The sequence below is a fragment of the Puntigrus tetrazona genome, chromosome 5, assembly GCF_018831695.1.
Source record: "Puntigrus tetrazona isolate hp1 chromosome 5, ASM1883169v1, whole genome shotgun sequence".
NCBI lineage: Eukaryota > Metazoa > Chordata > Actinopteri > Cypriniformes > Cyprinidae > Puntigrus > Puntigrus tetrazona.
The window spans coordinates 30,389,469-30,411,699 of NC_056703.1; the positions used below are offsets into that span (position 1 = coordinate 30,389,469).

Below are 22,231 nucleotides of genomic sequence, written 5' to 3' on the forward strand. Positions count from 1 at the left end.
TGTGTGTGTGTGTGTGTGTGTGTGTGTGTGTGTGTGTCTGTGTGTGTGTGTGTGCAGCGTGTGTGTGTGTGTGTGTGTGTGTGTGTGTCTGTGTGTGTGTGTGTGTGTGTGTGTGTGTGTGTGTGTGTGTGTGTGTGTGTGTGTGTGTGTGTGTGTGTGTGTGTGTGTGTGTGTGTGTGTGTGTGTGTGTGTGTGTGCGCATGTGTGTGTGTGTGTGTGTGTGTTGGTCAGAGGTCACACGAGGGACAGTGAATTAGAGCAGGTTTAGTAAAGCTTAACTCGGATGATTGGAGAGATTAGTTCTCTTCACGGCCCACGCAGCACTTTCATGAGACTGGAACATCAGAAACTCACTAGAACTGATTTAATACTGACACGAGTGTTAATCCTGCTCCATTCACAGATTAAACCACGGTGTGTGTGTGTGTGTGTGTGTGTGTGTGTGTGTGTGTGTGTGTGTGTGGTACATGCACTAGCATAACTTTTATTTTATTAATCAAGGATGCATTAAATAAATCAAAAGTGACAGTAAAGACATTTATATTGCTATTAAGATTATTATTTCAATTATATGCTGAATTTTCTATTCATCTGTGAATCCTCAAAAATAAAATGTTACACAAAAATGTTTTCAACACTGATAATAATCAGAAATGTTTGTCGATCAGCAAATCAGTGTATTATTCTGATTTCTGAAGATCACGTGACGCTGAAGACTGAAGAAATTATGCTGAAAATACAGAAATAAATTACTCTTTAACACACATTCACAGGGAAAACAGCTGCTTTAGATTATAATAATATTTCACAATTTTCTACTGTATTTTTTATCAAATAATGAACAATACAACAGACAGATAAGCATACAGATAAATGTGTGTGTGTGTGATTACTGTAGTGTAAACAGACGTGTTTAATTAGTGTGTGTGTAATCCTAATGCCCGTGAGTGGAGGATTATGGGTGATTTCTGTGTGTGCGGTCCTCTCTGTCTCCAGATTCATAAATTATGTATTGTTATTTGAGAATACAAATTGAAATGAGGTTTTATTGTCATAACAACCGGTTTCACTGCCACTGTGTTTGCAGCTCCTTCTTAGTGCTGATGGGCCACGACACACACACACACACACACACACACACACACACACACACACATGCACAGACACACGCAGACACACACTCAGGGGACCACGGACGGTTTAAATGTCAGGAGCAGCGCGACAGGCTGTCACTGACTCCCTCCTGAGACACACACACACACACACACACACACACACACTCGTGTGACAGATGTTTATTGCGGTGAATGGTGTGTGTTTTCCATCTGAAAGGCTGAGGATGAGAGTCATTACAACGGTCCACTCTCCCTGAGCTGCTCTTTTGTCATGTTAATGTGTCTCTAATTCACCTGTGTGTGTGTGTGAGTGTGTGTGTGTGTGTGTGTGTGTGTGTGATATCCTCTCCTTTCATCACTTGACACCATTAGTCCGTTCAGGTCGTATTGTTTGTGTTCGTTCAGGTTTGTTGTGAATGAATCGCTCTATAGACCGATGCTTTCAGGTCAAACACCTTCCCATCAGCCCCTGCTCCTTGTATAGATGAGAGTCAGATCGATGGATATCAGTTCTTCTCATAAGTTTACATACCCCTTGAAGAATATGCAAATAAGTTCATAATTATAACAAAATGTTGTATGTCATGTATTTTTAACGTAGCGTAACACAACAGAGTAAACTACAGTATATCTTATAACAGATGTTATATATATATCCCATATAATTTTTATAAAAGTGATGCCATTCAAAAGTTTTCACACCCTTGAATCTTAATGCTGTGTGTTGATGTTCTTGAGTCCTGGGCTGGTCCTAAACGCTCACTGATGCTCCAGATGGAGAAACCATGCATTAAGAGCCGAGGGTGAATACCTTTTATTTTTTTAAATGTGTTTATTTCAGTTAACATTTAAAAATAAATGACGTTTTGATTCAGGTTAGTGAAAGTGAATGGGTGCCGTCAGAATGAGAGTCCAAACAGCTGATAAAAACATCACAATAATCCACAGCAGAAGACAAAAGATGAGACTAACCCAGCGTTAAGATGATTTTATTCGATGTATTTATTCCAGTTAACATTTATTATATTTAAAAATAAAAGTTTCAAGTTTAAGTTACCTATTTGTATGTACACTATAAATACAGTACAAGTTGTAAAGTAGAATTTTAAATAATTCTCTGATAAATAGATACAGAAGAACAGCAATTATTTGAAATAGAAAACTTTTTATAGGTATGAAGGTCTTTATTGTATTTTTTTGAGTTTAATGCAGCCTTGATGAATACAAGTATTACAGAACATAAAAACTGAACTGACTGAAAATGTAAAAACTCACCATCAGCTAATTCCAAGTAACACAAAATAACTATATTATAGTTTTTCGTAATTTCAAAATATAATTTTTTGGGTTGCAAAGAAGAAGCGTCACACAGTGGCATGATGGGAGAAAATGACAGAATGATGATTTCTGTGTGAACCGTCTCTTTAAGAAGCATCTTCCTCCTTCATGAGTGTGTTTGATGTTGTTCTGTGCTGTAATTGATGTTGTTGGTGTTTGGTGGTTTTTAACCCGTTGTAATTGATTAGTTAGTTCTAACCCGCCGGCGATAGAGGAGACACCCGCTTTAATGGAAATCGTTTGGGTTTAATTAGTGCAATACAGCGCAGATAAAGATACGGCAGCTAACGATGCATCGATTACTGCGTTCATAACCCTCATGTGCTTTAGAGTCTGTGTTACAGAACACTCCCAATGATTTAATCACAAAGTAGCATTCACGGTAAAAGTGGCACACACAATGTGTCTCATCAATGGAAGTGAATGGGTGCCGTCAGAATGAGATAAAAACATCACAGTAATCCACAGCAGAAGACAAAATCTAATCCAGCATTAAAACACAAGCAAACAGATGCAGAGATCAGAGATCAGACAGAGACGAGCTGAAGAGAGAGTGTGTGTGTGTGTGTGTGTGTGTGAGTGTGTGTGAGTGTGTGTGTGAGTGAGAGTGTGTGTGTGTGTGTGTGAGTGTGTGTGAGAGTGTGTGTGAGTGAGAGTGTGTGAGTGTGTGTGTGTGTGTGTGTGTGTGTGTGTGTGTGTGTGTGAGTGTGTGTGAGTGAGAGTGTGTGTGTGTGTGTGTGAGTGTGTGTGAGAGTGTGTGTGAGTGAGAGTGTGAGTGTGTTTGTCTGAGTGAGTGTGAGAGAGTGTGAGTGTGTGTGTGTGTGTGAGTGTGTAATGATCTCATCCCTACACTGCTATTCCACTCCCAACCTGCAGGGGATGCCCTCCTTAAACCCTTTGGTTATGCTTCCCCAAAGACTCTAGATGGCACCATTGTACCTAATCCTGTTTAATACGCTCTTCATTAGCCCTGATTCCCTGCACCTGTGTTTAACCCTTTATAAGTGTGCTTGCTCTCTGCATCTATGTTCAGTCTTGAGCCTACGTACTGTGGTTGCTGGCTCGCAAGTCAAGTTTGTACCTTGTTGTACCTTTTTTGACCCCTGTGTCTATTTTCTGTTCCTTGTTTTACGGAAGCTCGGCTATCCAAATTTGTTTGTACTTTGTGACTTTAGTTTCATTAGTAAAGATATTTTTTTTGTTTGAAGACTCAAGTCTCCTGGCTCTTTTGCTCTTCTGCTCTTGGGTTTCAATGCCTGGAAGTTAGCTTCGTAGCTAATACCACCTGCTCAGAACACCAGAGACCAGGGTTCTAGTCCCGCCTAGGGCGACCCCTGACAGCAAGACTGAACCATGGAAGGAAACCCAGCAGAAGCAACTTCACCTCCTTCTAATGTGGATCGTATTTTAACAGCCCTCTCAGATCAAGCAGCAACCATACAGCGGCATGACCAGGCACTGTCTGAGATCCTTCATCTTTTAAATCTACAGTCCCAAGCCTCCTTATCCCAGGAACCTCAACCTCCTTCTGAGCAGTCTAACAGACCCATGTTGGCTGTCCCGTCCGAGCCCAAGTTACCAGCACCAGAGAGGTATGATGGCAGTCCAGAGAGATGCAGAGGATTCATTACCCAGTGTACTCTGGTTTTCCAGCTCCAACCCAGCAGCTTTCCAACTGAAAGTAGCAAGGTGGCCTACATGATTACTCTACTTACAGGCAAGGCTTTGGACTGGGCCTCAGCTTTGTGGGATCAGAAAGCTCTACTAACAATCAACAGCGATGACTTCATTTCTGAGATGAGGAGAGTTTTCCAACATCCAGCCAGTAGAGGGGATGTGGATCACCGACTGCTCCACCTCACTCAAGGTTCTCGGAGTGCAGCGGATTTTGCTATTGAATTTCGCACTCTTGCCACAGAGAGTGGGTGGGATCAACGAGCTTTGAGGGCTACCTTTCACCATGCCTTGTCTCCTGCGATCAAAGATGAATTAGCTTTCCGAGACCCGGCACCGAACCTTGAGTCCTCATTGATGTGGCTATCCGGGTAGACCACCGCCTTAGAGAACGTCAGCAGGAGCGACAGCAGGAGACTAGGGTTTTTGAAGTCCCCAACCCTGTTAAACTGCCTTCAACTCTTAGTGCCCCGGAGGAGCCCATGCAACTGGGTGGAACTAGAATTTCCCAAGCTGAGCGCAACCGACGGATGAAGGAGAAATGCTGTCTCTACTGTGGCAAGTCAGGTCACTTTCGTTTTACTTGTCCTGAGTTGTCGGGAAAAGTCAACTCTCGTCCAGGAGGAGGGGGGCCAGGGCGAGAATAAGATCCTTCCCCTGCTCAGCAACCTCAGGTTTGACAATCCCAGCTACAATAACCCAGAGCAACCAACTCCACCATGCACTCGCCTTTATTGACTCTGGGGCTGCTGGGAGTTTTATGGACTATGAGTTGGCTAAGAGACTTGATGTTCAGCCGGTTACCCTCCAAAGACCCCTAAGTATCACGGCAGTTGATGGCAGTCCTCTGGGTTCAGGGAGAGTTAGTCAGTGTACTCCACCTCTCCAGCTACAGGTTGGACATCACCAGGAGCAGATAGAGTTTTATCTGATTCATTCTCCTAAGCTTCCTCTTATCCTTGGTTTTCCTTGGTTGACTTTACACAACCCACATATTGATTGGGCCCAAGGGGGGTTGTTAAGGCCTGGGAACTAACTGTCAAGTTTCTGATACTTCTTTCTGCTGCTCTTCCAAGCTTTTAGAGGCTTTTCAAGGACCCTCAGATGACATCCCCATGTGGAGAACAACATCCTCTTCTGATACTCAATCCACAGAGGTCATGGCCATCCCCGAGATGAGGTCAGTCACAACCAAATCTCTAATTCAGTGTCCCGAGTTATCCCGAGTTCCCCAGGAGTATGTAGACCTCCAGGAGGTCTTTAGTAAGACTCAAGCAGCCACATTACCCCCACAGATCCTATGATTGCACTATTGAATTAGTTCCTGGTACATGCCCACCACGTGGAAGGCTCTCCTTCCCTCTCTGGCCCTGAGAGGTTGGCAATGGAGAAGTATCTTGAGGAAGCCCTGAGCAATGGACTTATACGTCCATCCACATCACCTGCAGGAGCGGGTTTTTTCTTCGTTGAAAAGAAGGATGGGGGACTTCGACCCTGCATAGACTATCGAGGGCTAAACCGCATTACCATCAAGAACCGATACCCTCTTCCTCTGATGACCACGGCTTTGAGATCCTACAAAGGGGCCACTATCTTCACTAAGCTTGATCTGCGAAATGCATACCATCTAGTTAGAATACGTGAAGGGGATGAGTGGAAGACGGCTTTCAACACACCAACAGGGCACTACGAATACCAGGTAATGCCATTTGGCCTAGTCAATGCCCCAGCCGTCTTCCAGGCCTTTATTAATGATGTTCTCAGAGAAATGTTAAATACATTTGTGTTCGTTTATCTGGATGACATTTTGATATTTTCTCGCAATTACCCAGAGCATGTTCAACATGTCCGACAGGTCCTGGCCCAACTACTGAAACACAGACTTTATGTGAAGTTGGAAAGAGTGAGTTTCATGTTCCAGAAGTTTCCTTCCTTGGTTTCAGGGTATCAAGGGGCAGCCTTCAGATGGACCCTGGCAAGATACAAGCTGTATTGGACTGGCCTCAACCTACGTCAGTTAAACAGGTACAGCGCTTTCTTGGCTTTTCCAATTTTTATAGAAGATTCATTAGGAACTTCAGTTCCATTGCCGAGCCCCTTTCTGCATTGACCAGGAAGTCAGCAAGGCCATTTATGTGGACCTGTAGAGCAGGTCAAGCCTTTAACAAACTAAAGCGACTCTTCACATCTGCCCCAATCCTAACCCTCCCTGATCCAGAGCTGCCTTTTGTGTTGGAGGTGGATGCCTCAGATGTGGGAGTGGGAGCTGTCTTGTCACAGAGATGTAAGAGTGATAATAAGCTTCACCCATGTGCCTTTTTTTCTCGTAAGCTCACCCCGACACAGAGAAATTATGATATTGGAAACCGGGAGTTACTGGCTGTTAAGATGGCTTTGGAAGAGTGGAGGCACTGGCTGGAGGGGGCCAAACACCCATTCTTAATCTGGACTGACCACAAGAACCTTACTTATATTCGGGAAGCAAAGAGACTGAATGCCCGACAAGCCGCTGGGCCCTCTTTTCAACCGGTTTGACTTTACTCTTTCCTATCGCCCAGGTTCGAAGAATCTCAAACCAGATGCACTCTCAAGGCAGTTTGAGCCACCAGAAGTGGATTCCTGTCCAGAACCCATTCTCCCCAACGTGAGAGTGGTAGCTCCCATTCAATGGGACGTTGAAACTGCGGTCAAGAAGGCCCAGATGCAGCAGCCAGGCCCAGGTAATGGCCCTCCAGGTCGCCTTTTTGTTCCTAACTCTCTACGCTCTAAGGTTTTACAGTGGGCTCATGCTTCTCTTCCTTCTGGACATCCTGGAACTACTAAGACATGCAAGCTCATCCAAAGAAGGTTCTGGTGGCCTAGATTACAGAGGGACGTCCGGAATTTGTTGCCGCTTGCATGGTCTGTGCCCAGAACAAGGAGCCAAGGACCCACCCTCATGGCCTGCTGCACCCACTCCCATTCCAAGACGCCCTTGGTCTCACATTTCGATGGACTTCATCACAGGCTTGCCACGGTCTCAAGGAAACACGGTAATCCTAGTAGTGGTTGACAGATTTTCAAAGGCCTGTCACCTCCTACCTTTGCCCAAGCTCCCCACAGCCGGCCAAACTGCGGAACTGTTGATGAGGCAGGTGTTCAGGATCCACGGGTTTCCACATGATATGGTTTCTGATCGGGGCCCACAGTTTACTTCCCGGTTCTGGAAGGCATTTGGCAGACTCATTGGATCCTCCATTAGCCTGTCTTCTGGCTTCCATCCCCAGTCTAACGGCCAAACTGAGAGGGTAAATCAAGAGATTGAAAAGACTCTAAGATGCCTGGTTGCAGACAACCAATCTACATGGAGCTCTTATTTAATATGGGCCGAATTTGCACATAACACCCTTTACCATTCCTCCATAGGCATGTCACCTTTTGAGTGTCAGTTTGGTTTCCCCCCTCCTCTATTTCCTGGACAGAAGCCAGAGGTGGATGTTCCAGCTGCCACAAGGCTATTCCAAAGGTGCCGACGGGCCTGGAGAAAGGCCAGAGTGGCTTTATTAAGGGCTGTCCAACAACACCGGGTGCATGCAAACCGTCTCAGGAGGGCAGGGCCCACGCTTCGTCCGGGACAAAGAGTATGGCTCTCAACCCGAGACCTTCCTTTGCGGGTGGAATCCATAAGCTGGCCCCACGATACATTGGCCCATTCAAGATCCTCAAGAGGATTAATCCAGTCTCTTATCGACTCCTCCTGCCTAGGGCTATGAAGGTGCATCCCACTTTTCATGTCTCCCGTTTAAAACCTGTTGTTTGCTCTACTCTGTCTTCAACTAGGAACCCCCCCCCAGTTCCTCGCATGTTGGATGGCCAGCCAGTTTACACAGTCCGAAGGCTGCTGGATTCTCGACAGGTTCGTGGAGCGTCAATATCTTGTGGATTGGGAGGGATTTGGTCCAGAGGAGCGGTCCTGGGTTCGGCACGAGATATTTTAGATCCCACCCTTATCTCAGAGTTTCGCGAGCCCAAGGGAACAGTCGGAAGAACGTCAAGGGCCGTTCCTAGAGGAGGGGCTCCTGTAATGATCTCATCCCTACACTGCTATTCCACTCCCAACCTGCAGGGGATGCCCTCCTTAAACCCTTTGGTTATGCTTCCCAAAGACTCTAGATGGCACCATTGTACCTAATCCTGTTTAATACGCTCTTCATTAGCCCTGATTCCCTGCACCTGTGTTTAACCCTTTATAAGTGTGCTTGCTCTCTGCATCTATGTTCAGTCTTGAGCCTACGTACTGTGGTTGCTGGCTCGCAAGTCAAGTTTGTACCTTGTTGTACCTTTTTTGACCCCTGTGTCTATTTTCTGTTCCTTGTTTTACGGAAGCTCGGCTATCCAAATTTGTTTGTACTTTGTGACTTTAGTTTCATTAGTAAAGATATTTTTTTTGTTTGAAGACTCAAGTCTCCTGGCTCTTTTGCTCTTCTGCTCTTGGGTTTCAATGCCTGGAAGTTAGCTTCGTAGCTAATACCACCTGCTCAGAACACCAGAGACCAGGGTTCTAGTCCCGCCTAGGGCGACCCCTGACAGAGTGTGAGTGTGTTTGTCTGAGTGAGTGTGAGAGAGTGTGAGTGTGTGTGAGTGTGTTTGTCTGAGTGTGAGAGAGTGTGAGTGTGTGTGTGTGTTTGTCTGAGTGAGTGTGAGAGAGTGTGTGTGTGTGTGTGTGAGTGTGTTTGTCTGAGTGAGTATGAGAGAGTGTGTGTGTGTGTGTGAGAGAGTGTGTGTGTGTGTGTGTGTGTGTGTGTGTGTGTGTGTTCAGAGGGAATACTCTCATGTGTTTCTGTGTCTGTCAGACGTCTCTCTCTGATCTCTGACTCTCTGTATCTGTTTGCTTGTGTTTTCAGACTGAAGGATAGTTTACTGTCTTAACTAGTCATGTTAAGCATCTTAACTAGCTATGGCTTTCAGCAGTGGACTGCTGCTTTCTGAGTGCACTTACTAGACCACACACACCTCCGTGTTAGATAGCACTCACAAGAACAATTGAAGTACATAAATGTTCAAGATTTATTTTACAGAATAATAATGATTTTTGTATACTTGTCTTAAAGCATAATTTCCATTTTCCAGTATATTTTTATGGAAGAGATTAAAACTAATGCTGAGATCAATGAGTATGTGTAGTATTATAGAATGAAATGAGTGTGGTTTGTTTCCGGCTCCGCGTCTCTCTGAAGTTCTGCAGCGTCTCTAAAGTGGACAAACATCACAGATCCATCTCATTCTAATCGGGCCGATGCTGGCCGTCTGAAGATGAGCGGTCAGACTGTTATTGAGATGAAGCCGGTCGATACGTAATTTTCCTGCTGAAATGAGCCTTTCTTTCTCAGAGCGGAGAATCAGCTGGACTTCAGTCTGTGCTTTGACTTTAATCATGACGTACATCCATCTGCACCGTCTCAACTCGTCTAGCGCTTTAATGATGCTGTGTGTGTGTGTGTGTGTGTGTGTGTATGTGACTACGTGTGTGTGTGTGTGTGTGTGTGTGTGTGTGCACCTGGTATTTATTACGTTATGGGACCAAATGTCTCCACAATGATAGTAATCCCAGTAAATGTTGACCTTGTGGGACATTTTTTAGGTCTTTATGAGGAAACTAACTTATAAAACATAAAGGATTAAATCTTTTGAAAATGTAAAAATGTAGTAGTTTCCTGTAAGAGAACAATAACACATACAGTCTGTACAGAACAAAACATTACAGCTATGAAGAGTCCTCATAAAACATAACATGTGTGTCTATGATTGTGTGTGTGTGTGTGTGTGTGTGTGTGTGAGAGACTCTGTGTGTGTGTGTGTGTGTGTGTGTATGAGTGTGTGTATGTATGTGTGTGTGCGTGTGTGCGTGTGTGCGTGCGTTTATCTGTTTGTTTGTGTATGTATGTGTGTGTGCAAGTGTGTGCACACGCGTGTGCGTTTATCTGTTTGTGTGTGTGTGTGTGCACGCGTGTGTGTGTGTGTGTGTGCGCGCTGCTCAGGTTAAGCTGCTCCGCCGCGGCTGCAGATTTGACGGGATTCTGTTGATTTATTATCTGAGTTTGGTTCATGTGATGCTCTGTCTGCTGCTGATATCTTCACATTCTGCACTGCTATAAACACTACAGTCAGCTGTCTACTGAGGGAGCGTCCTCGCTGCAGTGGACACTCAGAAGTGAGCCATGTGAAGCACTCTACAAAGCCATGCAAGAAAATTGTGTTTTATTTGATTAATTTCCGTTTATCTTAAGCACCTTTATTATACAACAGCGTTTTATTTAGTTTTACTGTTTGACAGCTTCCAAAAGAGGAATAACAGCAAGGTTGAATTTAATTGTATTTTATTGTATTTTATTTTATTCTTTAGAAAATGCTTCTATCTAAAGCGAATTACAAGCGAGGAATAAAAACAATGCTATACAACAGTATTTAATTTATTTCATTGTTTGGAAAATGCTTTTATCTAAAGCAACTTCAAAATGAGGAATACAGCAAAATGTTATTTCATTATTTTAAAGATGCTTTTATAAAAAGTGACAGCAGTTAATATACATATATTTTGTATTTCGTGCACATTTACATTTCGTCTTTTCACAGACAAATAGGGAAAACAACAAAGACTCAAAGTTCATGGTGTTGTTCTCTCTCTGTTCTCAGTTCCTCCTCAGTTCCTCAACTATCCGTCGAACACGTATGCGTATGAGAGCACAGACATCGAGATGGAGTGTGCGGTGACGGGAAACCCTCAGCCCACCGTCCGCTGGGTGAAGAACGGAGAGGCCGTCATTCCCAGCGACTACTTCCAGATCGTGGTGAGACTGCAGCTTCTCAATCAGGAGAGAGTTTGTTTGCTTCACAATTCACATTTCCACAATTCTATCCAAAGCCGATTACTGATGAGGAGCAATAAAAATCAACAAAAGAGCAATGATAATTAATTGTTATAACAAGTTATTATTTATTTTAATTAATTTTTTTTACATTTTGCTCAACATTCACTCATTTATTTATTTGCATATTTTTATTATATTATATTATTGTAATATGCATTCTTAAGTATTCATTCATGGTTTTTATTTGAATTTATTACTTTTATTCATACTAAGAAATGTATTGTCTAGTTTTTCCTCTCTCTGTAATGTGTTGTGGTTGTGTAATGTGGTGAGAAGGTCCAGCGGTTGATCCGGTGTGTGTTCTGCAGGACGGCGGTCATCTTCAGATTCTGGGTCTGGTTCGCTCAGACGAGGGTTTCTATCAGTGCATCGCTGAGAGCGGGCGAAACAGTCAGGCCATGGCTCAACTCATCCTTCTGCAGCCCGGTAAGATCCAGCATATGAACATCCTTCATCTGCACGCTGTGTGTGTGTGTGTGTGTGTGTTTGTGAGATTTAGTCTTGAGATCCGGATCTGTGTGATCTTTGAGAGATTTCCCAGAATGCTGTGCTGTGCGTGTAGAGCACTGATCCAGGGCTTTATCTGAAGAGAGACAGTGATGTAGAGATGATGTTCTCCTGGTGTTTCAACGAGTGTGAGATTGTGTCTGAACTCTCTGTGAGCGTCGTACAGAACGACTGCTCTCTGCTTATATACACACAGTGCGTTAGGAAGCTCCGCCTCCAGTCCAGTCTCACTGGTCAGCTGCGTTTCTGCCAAAACGTCACAATTGCCAGCAGAGTTGGGGAAAGTTACATTTAAAAGCAATGCATTTCAAATAGGGTTCGATATCGTTTGGGTTTTTTCGTTACCGGTGCCAAATTGATACTGAACTGATACTTAAAATCAGTAATAAAATTCTCTAAAAGGACGGACTGGCCATTAGCAATATAAACAGATGTTATGGCTTTCATTCATACGTGGCCTTGAGGCGCTCCTGCGCAGAAAAAGCCATATATCCAGAGAAGTAGCTAAACTCATAATCGGAGCTATCTCTGTAACACAGTAAACAGAAGATATAAAGTAAACACATAAACAATAAACACTCGACTTCAGCGCTGTGTCGTTTATCACGGTGATTCAAGACATAATCTGTGTGTTTGTAGCCTATGGAACAGATGGGACAAAAGGCTACATCGGATCACAAAGGAAAGATTTTGACTGGTATGGTGGAGAATCATCTATTTTGAATTATCTATTTTTTTAAAGATGTGAACACAACGGGAGATTAGCTTTAGACGTTTTAATTGAAGCGTCTATGTAACATCAATATAACGTCAAATTGGCATTGGACATGACGTCAGCATTTCGGCTGAAAATGAAAATTGTGTCAGTATGTGATGTTGACGAAATGTTGGATTTTGGTTACGCAACCTAAAAACAACGAATATAGACGTCAGCTGATATCTGTAGTGGACATCAGTTTAATGACCAAAATTGAACCAAATATGAACGTTTTATGACGTCGTGTGTCTGCTGGGTTATGTGTTTTAAGTCAGAATGTGAAAACAGCGCCATGCTACAAAGATTTGAGTTTGTCGTTCAGGCATGGTACTGAAGTCTGCGTTCTGATTCGGTACTGGTACAGAGTTTCAGTACCTAACCTTACTTACAATACTGCATTACTCTTTACAAAACTAACTGATCATAACATTACACGTTTTTACTGTGTTTTTGATCAAATAAATTTGGTCTATTCTGAAACCTTACATATTACCGAGTCTACTACTCTACCGGTAGTATTTATTTTAAAAATATACCAGAATTTATGACCAATATAGACAATGTAGAAGTTTTAAACAATAAAAAATGTTCCTTAGCCACATTTAGTCGCGTGGGATCATCCGTCGTTGTAGTAAGTGAAGCTGAACCTCAAACTTTCCTTTAAAGTGACTGCAAACATCTGCTGTGAAACACTGATATACGGACACACGTACCGCATTAGTGTGTGATTGTGGGAGGTTTGGGATCAATCTGTCTGCAGCTAATGCAACTTCTGCCAAAAACCATCTGCTGTTGATGAAAGTTTCCCACAGAAATGTGAGAAGATTAAAAATACCTGAATCATGATGTCATGTCAATCAAAAAACTATTAGCGGCGGTTTGACACTCAAGCGAAGGTTTTAATTAAGCAGGAAAGAGAGTAAAGCTCTGCGGTTCCTGCTGTTTTAATCACAGATCCCTGCGGTAAACGGCGCAGACGGCGTCTGCATTCACTGCGCAGAAACAGCGGTTGCCATGGCACGTCTGCAGCTCGAGCGGAGCTGTGATTTTTAACTGAGTTTATGAGAGCCTGGTGTTCAGACGTCCCATAATGCCAGTAGAGAGACACTCGCGGTCTCATTACTGCTGTCAGCGCTTAACAAAAGCACTGCAGAGTTAACCATCACGCACTCTATTAAATTCAATAGCAGTCCTGACAGACACACAAAAGCTGCTCTCCACGGGGCCTGAGTGTAAACTCAATCCATCCTGGATAAATGAGACGAGGATGAGACCAGAAAAGACGTGTTTGAGACAATGATGAGACTAGATGAGACCAGATCACTCTCTGGGACAACGATGAGACCGGAGGAGATGCTCTGAAATAAAGATGAAATGCCCCGAGACACTAATGAGACTAGAGGAGACACTCTGAGATGAAGATGAGATGCTCTGAGACACTAATGAGTCCAGAGGAGACAGAGACACTCTGAGATGAAGATGAGACGCTCTGAGACACTAAAGAGACCAGAGGAGACACTCTGAGATGAAGATGAGATGCTCTGACACACTAATGAGACTAGAGGAGACACTGCGAGATGAAGATGAGACACCCGGAGACACTAATGAGAACAGAGGAGACAGAGACACTCTGAGATGAAGATGAGACGCTCTGAGACACTAAAGAGACCAGAGGAGACACTCTGAATGAAAATGTGACCAGAGAAGATGATTTGAGATGAGGTTGAGACCAGAGGAGGCACTGTGAGATGAGGATTTCTTTAATGTTGGTGTTTTGATTTTTGATTGATAGTTGAACAGAGGAGATGAAGACATAAGTGATTCACAGAGCTGTCGGTAAAATCCCAATCCACACACACACACACACACACACACACACACACACACAGATCCAGGCCGGGGTTTGACTCTGACAGCAGTGCAGTGAGACTCAAACACATGAAACAGACAGATGGAGAGTGACTCAGTGAATCTATTGTGATTTATACAGTACAGATTCTCTCAAATAATTATCAAAATAACCTGTAATTTAATTCATACATATTTATCTCCTGTACATATTACCTGTATGTGCACTTTAATTTATATTTATACCTATATCCTGCACTTTGCTGCTTATTGCACTCCTGGTTAGACCTAAACTGCATTTCGTTACCTTGTACTTGTACATGTGTAATCTAATCTAATCTAATCTAATCTAATCTAATCTAAAATAACAGTATTAATGTGGGGAAAAAATCATAAATTATGGGACAAATTTAAATTCAGCTTTAAGATAGTTCAATTCAGTTCTATTTGTGTTCTCATCTGAAAGTGTCCGTACAGTTAAATCATTCTTATTACTGAATACTAATTATGTTTTAACCTTTTAACCCCCTAGCCTCCGTTCAAACCCTAGTGATCTCCCTAAGTAGGCGTCACTTCAAGTACTATTATAATTCTTTGGCTGATGACACTGAAAGAGCAGATGAATTCAGCTCAGGAAAGCACTGATTCATGTGTTTAAAATGTCTCTTTCACTCGTCGTCCTCATTATGTTTTATTTCAGCGATGCTCCCTCAGAAGTTGTATATGTAGGTGTCTCACTAGTGTTTTGAATACACCCCATGTGTTTCTCTGCAAGTGTTTCTATCCTTTAATCTCATCTGTGTAATTAACAGTCTGTGATTTCATTATCAGAGTCACTTTAATAAGACACACTTTAATAAGACACACTTTAATAAGACACGGGTTTACTGCATCAGATGCATGATATATTCATCATATTTTATGATACACACACACACACACACACATATATAAAAAAACTGATATAATGTTACTAGATATATTACTAGTCTTATTTTAGTATCATTAGTATATTGTTTTGAATTCGTTTTCAAATATTTAAGTTCTTGTTTATTTACCACTCGTTTCCAGCTAGCTAAAGATAATTGTAAAAATTATATATATATATATATACTTTATAAATGTTTATTTTATTAACTACTTTAAAATTTGAAATAATTTGTGCAATAATTATGTCACAATGATTTAAAATAATCATATAATTATATATAAAAATAATAATAATAATAATGACACATTTTGTAAATGCTAATGCTAAAAGAAGTGCATGATGTGTTTTCATTCATTTAATTTAATTTTCAGTTGAACTGATTAATAGTGCTGGACGTGTGGAGATCCGTGTTCAAGCTCTGTTGTCGGGTGCAGTGCCAGTGTTTTCTCTCAGGACGTGTCAGCCGAGGCTGATGGGAGCAGGATGGGCGGCTCCGCCGGGAATCATGGGACATCTTTAGGAATGCTAATACTGCTGTCTGAGTGACGGGGTGAAATCAGCCGCTGTCTCGGCTCTGTTCTCTTCCCCTCGATCTGTCTCTCTCTCTCTCTCTCTCTCATGCCGCAGCAGTCGAAGCTGTAAAGACGCCGCTTGTGTTGCTCAATAATTCATGTGCAATAATAGAAAAGCTGCGATTGCTTATTTGTATTTAAACAGGCTTGAGAGCAGCTACAGGAGCCCCACACAGTCCTGCGCTTCACGACAAGATGCCTTTTGTGCCGAAATGTCTCATTTGCACATTTATTGTTGTGTGTTTGAGATGTTCACATCTACAGCTGCTTCGCTCCTCCATTACCGCCGCTCTGTGAAGTTCTGTTATCAGTGGAAATACGTCAGGCTTTGCTTTAACGCGGCTTCGTTTCCCCGTACGAGGAGGTGAAGCAGTAACTAGAAATATGAAGTCGCCCAGATTCTGTTTGAATTGATACTGCGGTGAATTCAAAGAGGTTATGTTTCGTGTTTTTTAATAGATGTGAAAGTGAGACTGATGTGTGTGTGTGTGTGTGTGTGTGTGTGAGAGGTGTGTGTGTGTGTGTGTGTGTGTGTGAGAGTGTGTGTGATTGTGTGTGTGTGTGTGTGAGAGAGAGTGTGTGTGAGAGTGTGTGTGAGAGTGTGTGTGAGATTGTGTGTGAGTGTGTGTGTGAGAGAGAGAGAGTGTGTGTGTGTGTGTGTGTGTGTTCAGTCATTAAGACCATAAAACACGGTCAATATCTTTCTGAATCTGCAGAGCACATAAACTCCAATATACATGTGTTATGACGTTTAAACGCTTGATTTAAGTAAATAAATCAGCTTGACCGTGTCTCATCGTTGAATTCAAAATGATGCAGAATTCTAGTTGAATTTTAAATGTAAGGAAGTTGAATTAATGGCATATATCGAGCTGTAATTTTTATAGCACAGCAACATTTATGAATGTTGATTTTTACAAAGCCTTCTTTAAAACAGGTCTTGTGTAGGTTTATAGTCAATGGATGAATGTTTTAAATGGTTAAATTTAAGCTGAAGTACTAAAATAACTAACATCTCACATTTCATTTAAAAAAGTATAAAAATGTGAATATAAAAATGAAAAATTAAATTCAATGAAAAACGAATAATAATGAAATGCATATGAATCAAAATATCAAAATTTAAAACGATAGCACATCAATGATCTGATACACTGTATGATATTTAATATTCATATCTATTTAGTTGTGTTTAGTGTGTTCCGTCATATTTAATACTTTATACTAGTTACTTTGAAACCGTATTTTCTCTATTTGCTTTATTTGTAGTTTAGAGAAGTTACTTCCACTTCATTTCCCAGAATGCATCACCCGTAGAGTTCTTTGAATTCCTCTTCCTGTGGTTGCAGTCAGGTTTCCTCTCACAGCTGGGTTTGTGATTCTGTTTGTTCGGGTCACTGCAGTGTTAAGAGCGCTTGGTTTGCCGGCTGAAACCACTTCCTCAGATGGGGATTAAAGAGCATGGCTTCTGTTTCTGGGTTTATTCTAAAAGCGTGTTCCTGTCAGTCCTGACCGCCTGTCCCCATGCTTACAACTAGGCATTGTTTGAATTTTATCAGTTAATCAATTCAGATGTAAAAAATAAGCGTTTATACATCAAATACATTTATTCTGTGAGTCTTGCAAAACATTGAATTGCTCCTGAATCCATGGCGGACAAGTAAACCAAATCTGATTCACAAATGGAACGATTCAGTGACTGTATCGGTGTTTTTGAGTGAATTAAGAATGCACAAGCTGGAATTAAATTTTTCATTTTACAACAAATATCCGATTCCCGACCTTACAGTAATGAACCGTTTCTGATGCCCGACCCTAGCGGTGACTCCCGGTCAAGCAGCTGGTGTGACCCGTCTCCCGTCTTCAGACACAGGGGACATGTTTAAGTGGGTCTGAATTATTCATGCGCTCCCGCTGACAGACACAAGAAGCCGGCGCTGGTGAACTGAGGATACAGACGCGTCCAGATCCGTGTTTGTGTCTGCTTCGTTCACGGCGCTGACTCTAACGAGAACTGGACGGATGACGAGCTGATCAGGTGAACTCATCTCTGTGAAGCGGAACAGATTCATCTCTGTGTTGACTGAACTCTTGATGAGAGCGGGCGGGCTTGTTTATTAGCTGCAGGCGTGTGTCGGACAGATCTCGGCGTTCTCTGGATATTGTGGTCATTTCTAGATGATTGAGGTTTGATGGGTCTCATTTCCACGGGTGTGATGGAAGTGGTTCAGCGCCTTCAGAGCTCAACATCATAATCCAGCTTCAGGTGTGTGTGAGTGTGTGTGAGTGTGTGTGTGTGTGTGTGTGTGTGTGTGTGTGTGTGTGTGTGTGCTCGTATTCACTACATTATAGGGAAGCCTTCCTATAGATGAGTTTATAAGCGTCCCCAAATGCCCACTAGATTTTTAGCTCTCTGGGGATATTTTTTGGTCCCTATGAGGAAACAAGCTTATAAATCACACAGAACCAGGTTTTGTGAGAATCAAAGCATGTGTGTAGTTTTGTGAGGGGTAGGTTTAGAATATGGGATGGAGAACACAATCTGTGCAGTAGAAACAAACTCTTAAAGCCTTTCGTTTTAAGCGTTATTCGACTAACCGCAAGTTTATTAATCCTAATGATTGCCTAAAAAGCCTAACAAGTGCTTAAGTGCACGCATAAAGCTTATTATTAGTATTTCACTCTCTATAGATATATTTTTCATCTATTGGGCAAACACACAGAGTTTGTGCTCAAGTTCACAGACCGTTTTTGTTCTTGTCAGACCTGAAAGATGTATTATTTTTATTTGCACGACCAAAAATGTATTATAAGAGTGCTAGAAACTTGAATAGTGCGCATTCGAGGTTAACATTAGATTGAGCGCCACTAGATTTATTCACCACTTCCTGTGGAAATAAAGGGTTTTTTTCTGTGAGTAAGCAACTAATTCAATTTTGGCCAACCAAGCCTATTCTCATCCACTAACAGGTTAGCTACCCTACATAATGCACAAGGTTATATTATTTATCATCATCATCATCATCAAAAATGTTCTTCTTTGGTCCAATTCCACAATAATTATATATCATTTTACATATTAACTAAAAAAGGTAAAGACCGTGGGTCATTCTAGAAATGAAGGTAACTGAGAGCTGGGCATCTCATCTAATACTTACATTTCTTACATTGAAAGAAATATCAGTTTAAACTGTCATTCATGGTATTGTTAAAACTTTAAAAAAGGCCAAAAAACAAACAAATAAAATAAGCAGCACTGTGCACTTTTTGTTCACATAAACATTAAAAAGATGAACAACAAACATGTGTTTCTCTGACGTTCACGTTGGTCTGAACGAGAGCGTAACTCCACCGTCTGACAGCAGGTGGCGCTGGAAGAACAGCAGAAATACAGCCGTTAGCCTAAACCAAGCAGCGCTGCATTCATAAACACTGCTTTATTGCACATTGCCTGCTGGGAAGACGAAAAACAACTGCCATCAAAACATTTCTGAAGACAGACAGTTATTAAATTAATCATGCATTCTTACATATAATTTCTCTCAGCAGTCTGCCTTCAGTCATTATTTTACACAAAACAAACCTTCTCTGTGTGAGACTAACTTTGCTTAACTCTGAGGCTTACAGGCCAATATCAGTCAGATATGGGTTTAATGACAATTGAAATGTCTATATTAGTCCAATCTGATTGGATGAAAAGTGTATTTTGGTGAATTAAGATGCTTCGTCTTATTTTAAGCGCACGTCACTTCCACTACTAATTGTAATCGACCTAAATCATGCATAATCAAAATGTACATAAAATTAGTAGATTTTATACACAAAGTATTAATTTTGGGTTACATATTTTTGCCTTCTTTCTGTTTGCATAAAATACACCTAATTCTTACTTTTATGAATGCTACAGAGTTTTGTTTGTTTTTTAGATTACATTTATCTATATTTCTTTCGTCTCAAATCAGTCATCGACTGCATCTGAAATAGTTTGTCGCTCTGTTACAATCATAGTATCATCTTGTGCATCGCAGTGATTGGTCAGTCAGCCGGTCTCTGCCGGATCTCAGAGGCGTTTAAGGCTTGTTTTTCTTTCTCATCGAGCATCAGTTGCGCCTCTCCTCACAATGTGCTTTCCTGTCAGCTTTGACAAAATAAGCTCCGGCACGCTTTAGGACGCTTTAGGACGCTTCGGTCCTGCGCTGACAGGGGCTGAAAGACTGCAGGGTTCGGTCGAGATGCTTTAGAGACGCGCTTCCGCATGTCAAACTGTGAGGAGTTACAGCCTGATATCATTATCAGTCGTCACGCAGTGCTTCTCTGTGAAACACCCGTCACCTGCTGCACCGAGGAAAGAATAGGAAATGAAAATAGTTTGTTATGATCAGAGTAGAAGTAGAAGAGCGGGTGAACCTGCTAACACATACACAAGTTAACCCATAAGACTAAACAGGTTCAACTAAATCATTCATAGATCGAAAACATATTCAGTGGTTGGCAAAATGACTGCGCTATATTTTCACCATCTGAAAACTGGTTTCGTGTCCGTGTGTTAGTAGGAAATATTACTTAACTTTTCCAAGGATTCATTTTGCCATTAATTGCATTAATCCAGTCTGTCTCGTGTTAGTCAGCGACCTCGTGTGAAGACTGACTTGCTCCGAGGTGCAAAGCATTACAATAATTAAGACGTGGAGAAATAAAAGCATGAATTACTTTCTCCAGACAAGACGTGGAGTTTAGCCGTGTTTCACAGAAACTATTCTTCTTAACTGAATGCATTTGTCTGTCAAACTCTGTGAGCAAACTAAACCCAAAATCTTCATATACAAAAGCAAATTGGATGATAAAGAACCTAGACTTCTTGTTATACTTTTTGCAGTTATATTTATATCTGAATAAGTTAGTGTCCGTCCGATATTTTACATCTACATTCAAACACAAGTATCATCTACAGACTTTATAGGCAAACACGTCTAGGTGGCATCAGCACCATCAGTCCTACGAAATCCTATATTTCTCAAAAATAGATCCAAGAAGAAGCATATATAATGAAAATAGCACTTGTCCCAAAACAGAACCTTGAGGGACACCACAGACAGCTTAAGCTACTGATGAGGAAAAGCTTCCAACAATCTGTTTTAAAGATCAGAAACAAAAGCTTTTCCTTGGATGCCCACCCGACGCTTGAAACGTTCAGGATGGGTAGTACAGTATGATCAGATGCATGGCGTATCTTACAATATCACAATTCTGATGGTCTTTCTTCTGACTTGTTGCAATTTCAACTTTATATCTTGCGATTCTGATTTTGTATCTCAATATTGCAGATTTGACTTACTTTGGACTTTCTATCTCTTAACTGTGACTTTATATCTCACAATGTCATAATTTTGACACAATATATCTCACAATTACTGTATGCCATTGCCACATTCTCTCAATTTTGACGCTATCTTGCAAATGCAAATTTATCTCACAATTCCAACTTTATGTTTCCAATTCAGAGTTGTCAGATAATAAGCTCGGCTTTCCAAGACGAAATGGTATAGTTACCTTTTTTATTGTTTATCCGATAGCAGGAACAGTTTCCCTATCTCTGTGTTTTTCCGAGCTGAACCTGCGCTCTGTTCTGTGTGATTCTGCATTGATCTGCGCGTGGGTTCAGAGGTCTTTATGTCGGTGTGATGGAAAAACGAAAGCTTTGTGTCACAGGCATCAGTCACAGCCGTGTTCACGCTCCGCTGGAGCTTTCAATCAGATGCTCATCCGATTATCTGCATGCTTGAGCTGCCAAATGATTATTATTGTGTAAATTAGAGGCGGTGTGATTCGTTCCTTCTCTCTGTCTGTCGATCTCTCTGACTGACGCGGCTCATAAGAGTAATGAAGGAGTGCGGCGCTGGTCAGATGTTTGAGATGATGAAAACTAGGCGCACATTCACACCAATTCATCCTTGTGCCTGACTGTAAATGGACAGCTTCTGGAGTGACGATGGCGATGATTATCACATTACTTGATGTGTAGCTCGATGGTCATGCAGGACCTTTAAAATGATGTTAATTGATTGTAGTTAATGGCTTTTGTTCTGGATTATAGTGAACCATGACGGACGTGTCACGGTGCCATCAAACCATCACAGATATTAAAAATCACTGTTTCTATTCTGGACACTTTAGGATAATAAATTGGTGATATCGATAGTTCAAGATTTAATGGATAGCGTTCATCAATTCAAGAACTAAATGCAGTAAAAGTGTAGTTAAAAGTGAAAAACCTTTACTTAGTTTCACATGATATGTTTCTTTTGCATAGTGTGCATTCTCATGTAATATGTTTGTATAATTGTGAATTATCTAAAAATGATGAATATCATTTTGTGCATTGACTGAAAATGTCTTTGCGCAATTTAATAATCTTAATAGTTCTATAAAATGTCTTGCAGTCTGTCGCGTTCATGGACTTTTGTTGTGTTTCATCCCCTATGTGCTCCGTCTCCTGTTGATCGTGTTCAGATTCTCGTGATTCTGTGTGTGTTTGTGAATGTCTGTGTAGACGTGTGCTTCTGCTCATCTGTGTTGAAGTG

At 41.6% G+C, this 22,231-nt stretch overlaps 1 protein-coding gene across 1 annotated transcript in view; it reads left to right on the forward strand.

Moving 5' to 3' along the window:
* Window positions 1-22,231, forward strand: part of dcc (DCC netrin 1 receptor) — a 266,606-nt gene that overhangs the window by 188,402 nt on the left and 55,973 nt on the right. Inside the window, exons 6-9 of the mRNA XM_043238951.1 lie at window positions 10,800-10,954; window positions 11,344-11,499; window positions 11,598-11,775; window positions 12,182-12,239. Coding sequence (XP_043094886.1) covers window positions 10,800-10,954; window positions 11,344-11,499; window positions 11,598-11,775; window positions 12,182-12,239 — 547 coding nt within the window. The remainder of the gene's footprint in view (window positions 1-10,799; window positions 10,955-11,343; window positions 11,500-11,597; window positions 11,776-12,181; window positions 12,240-22,231) is intronic.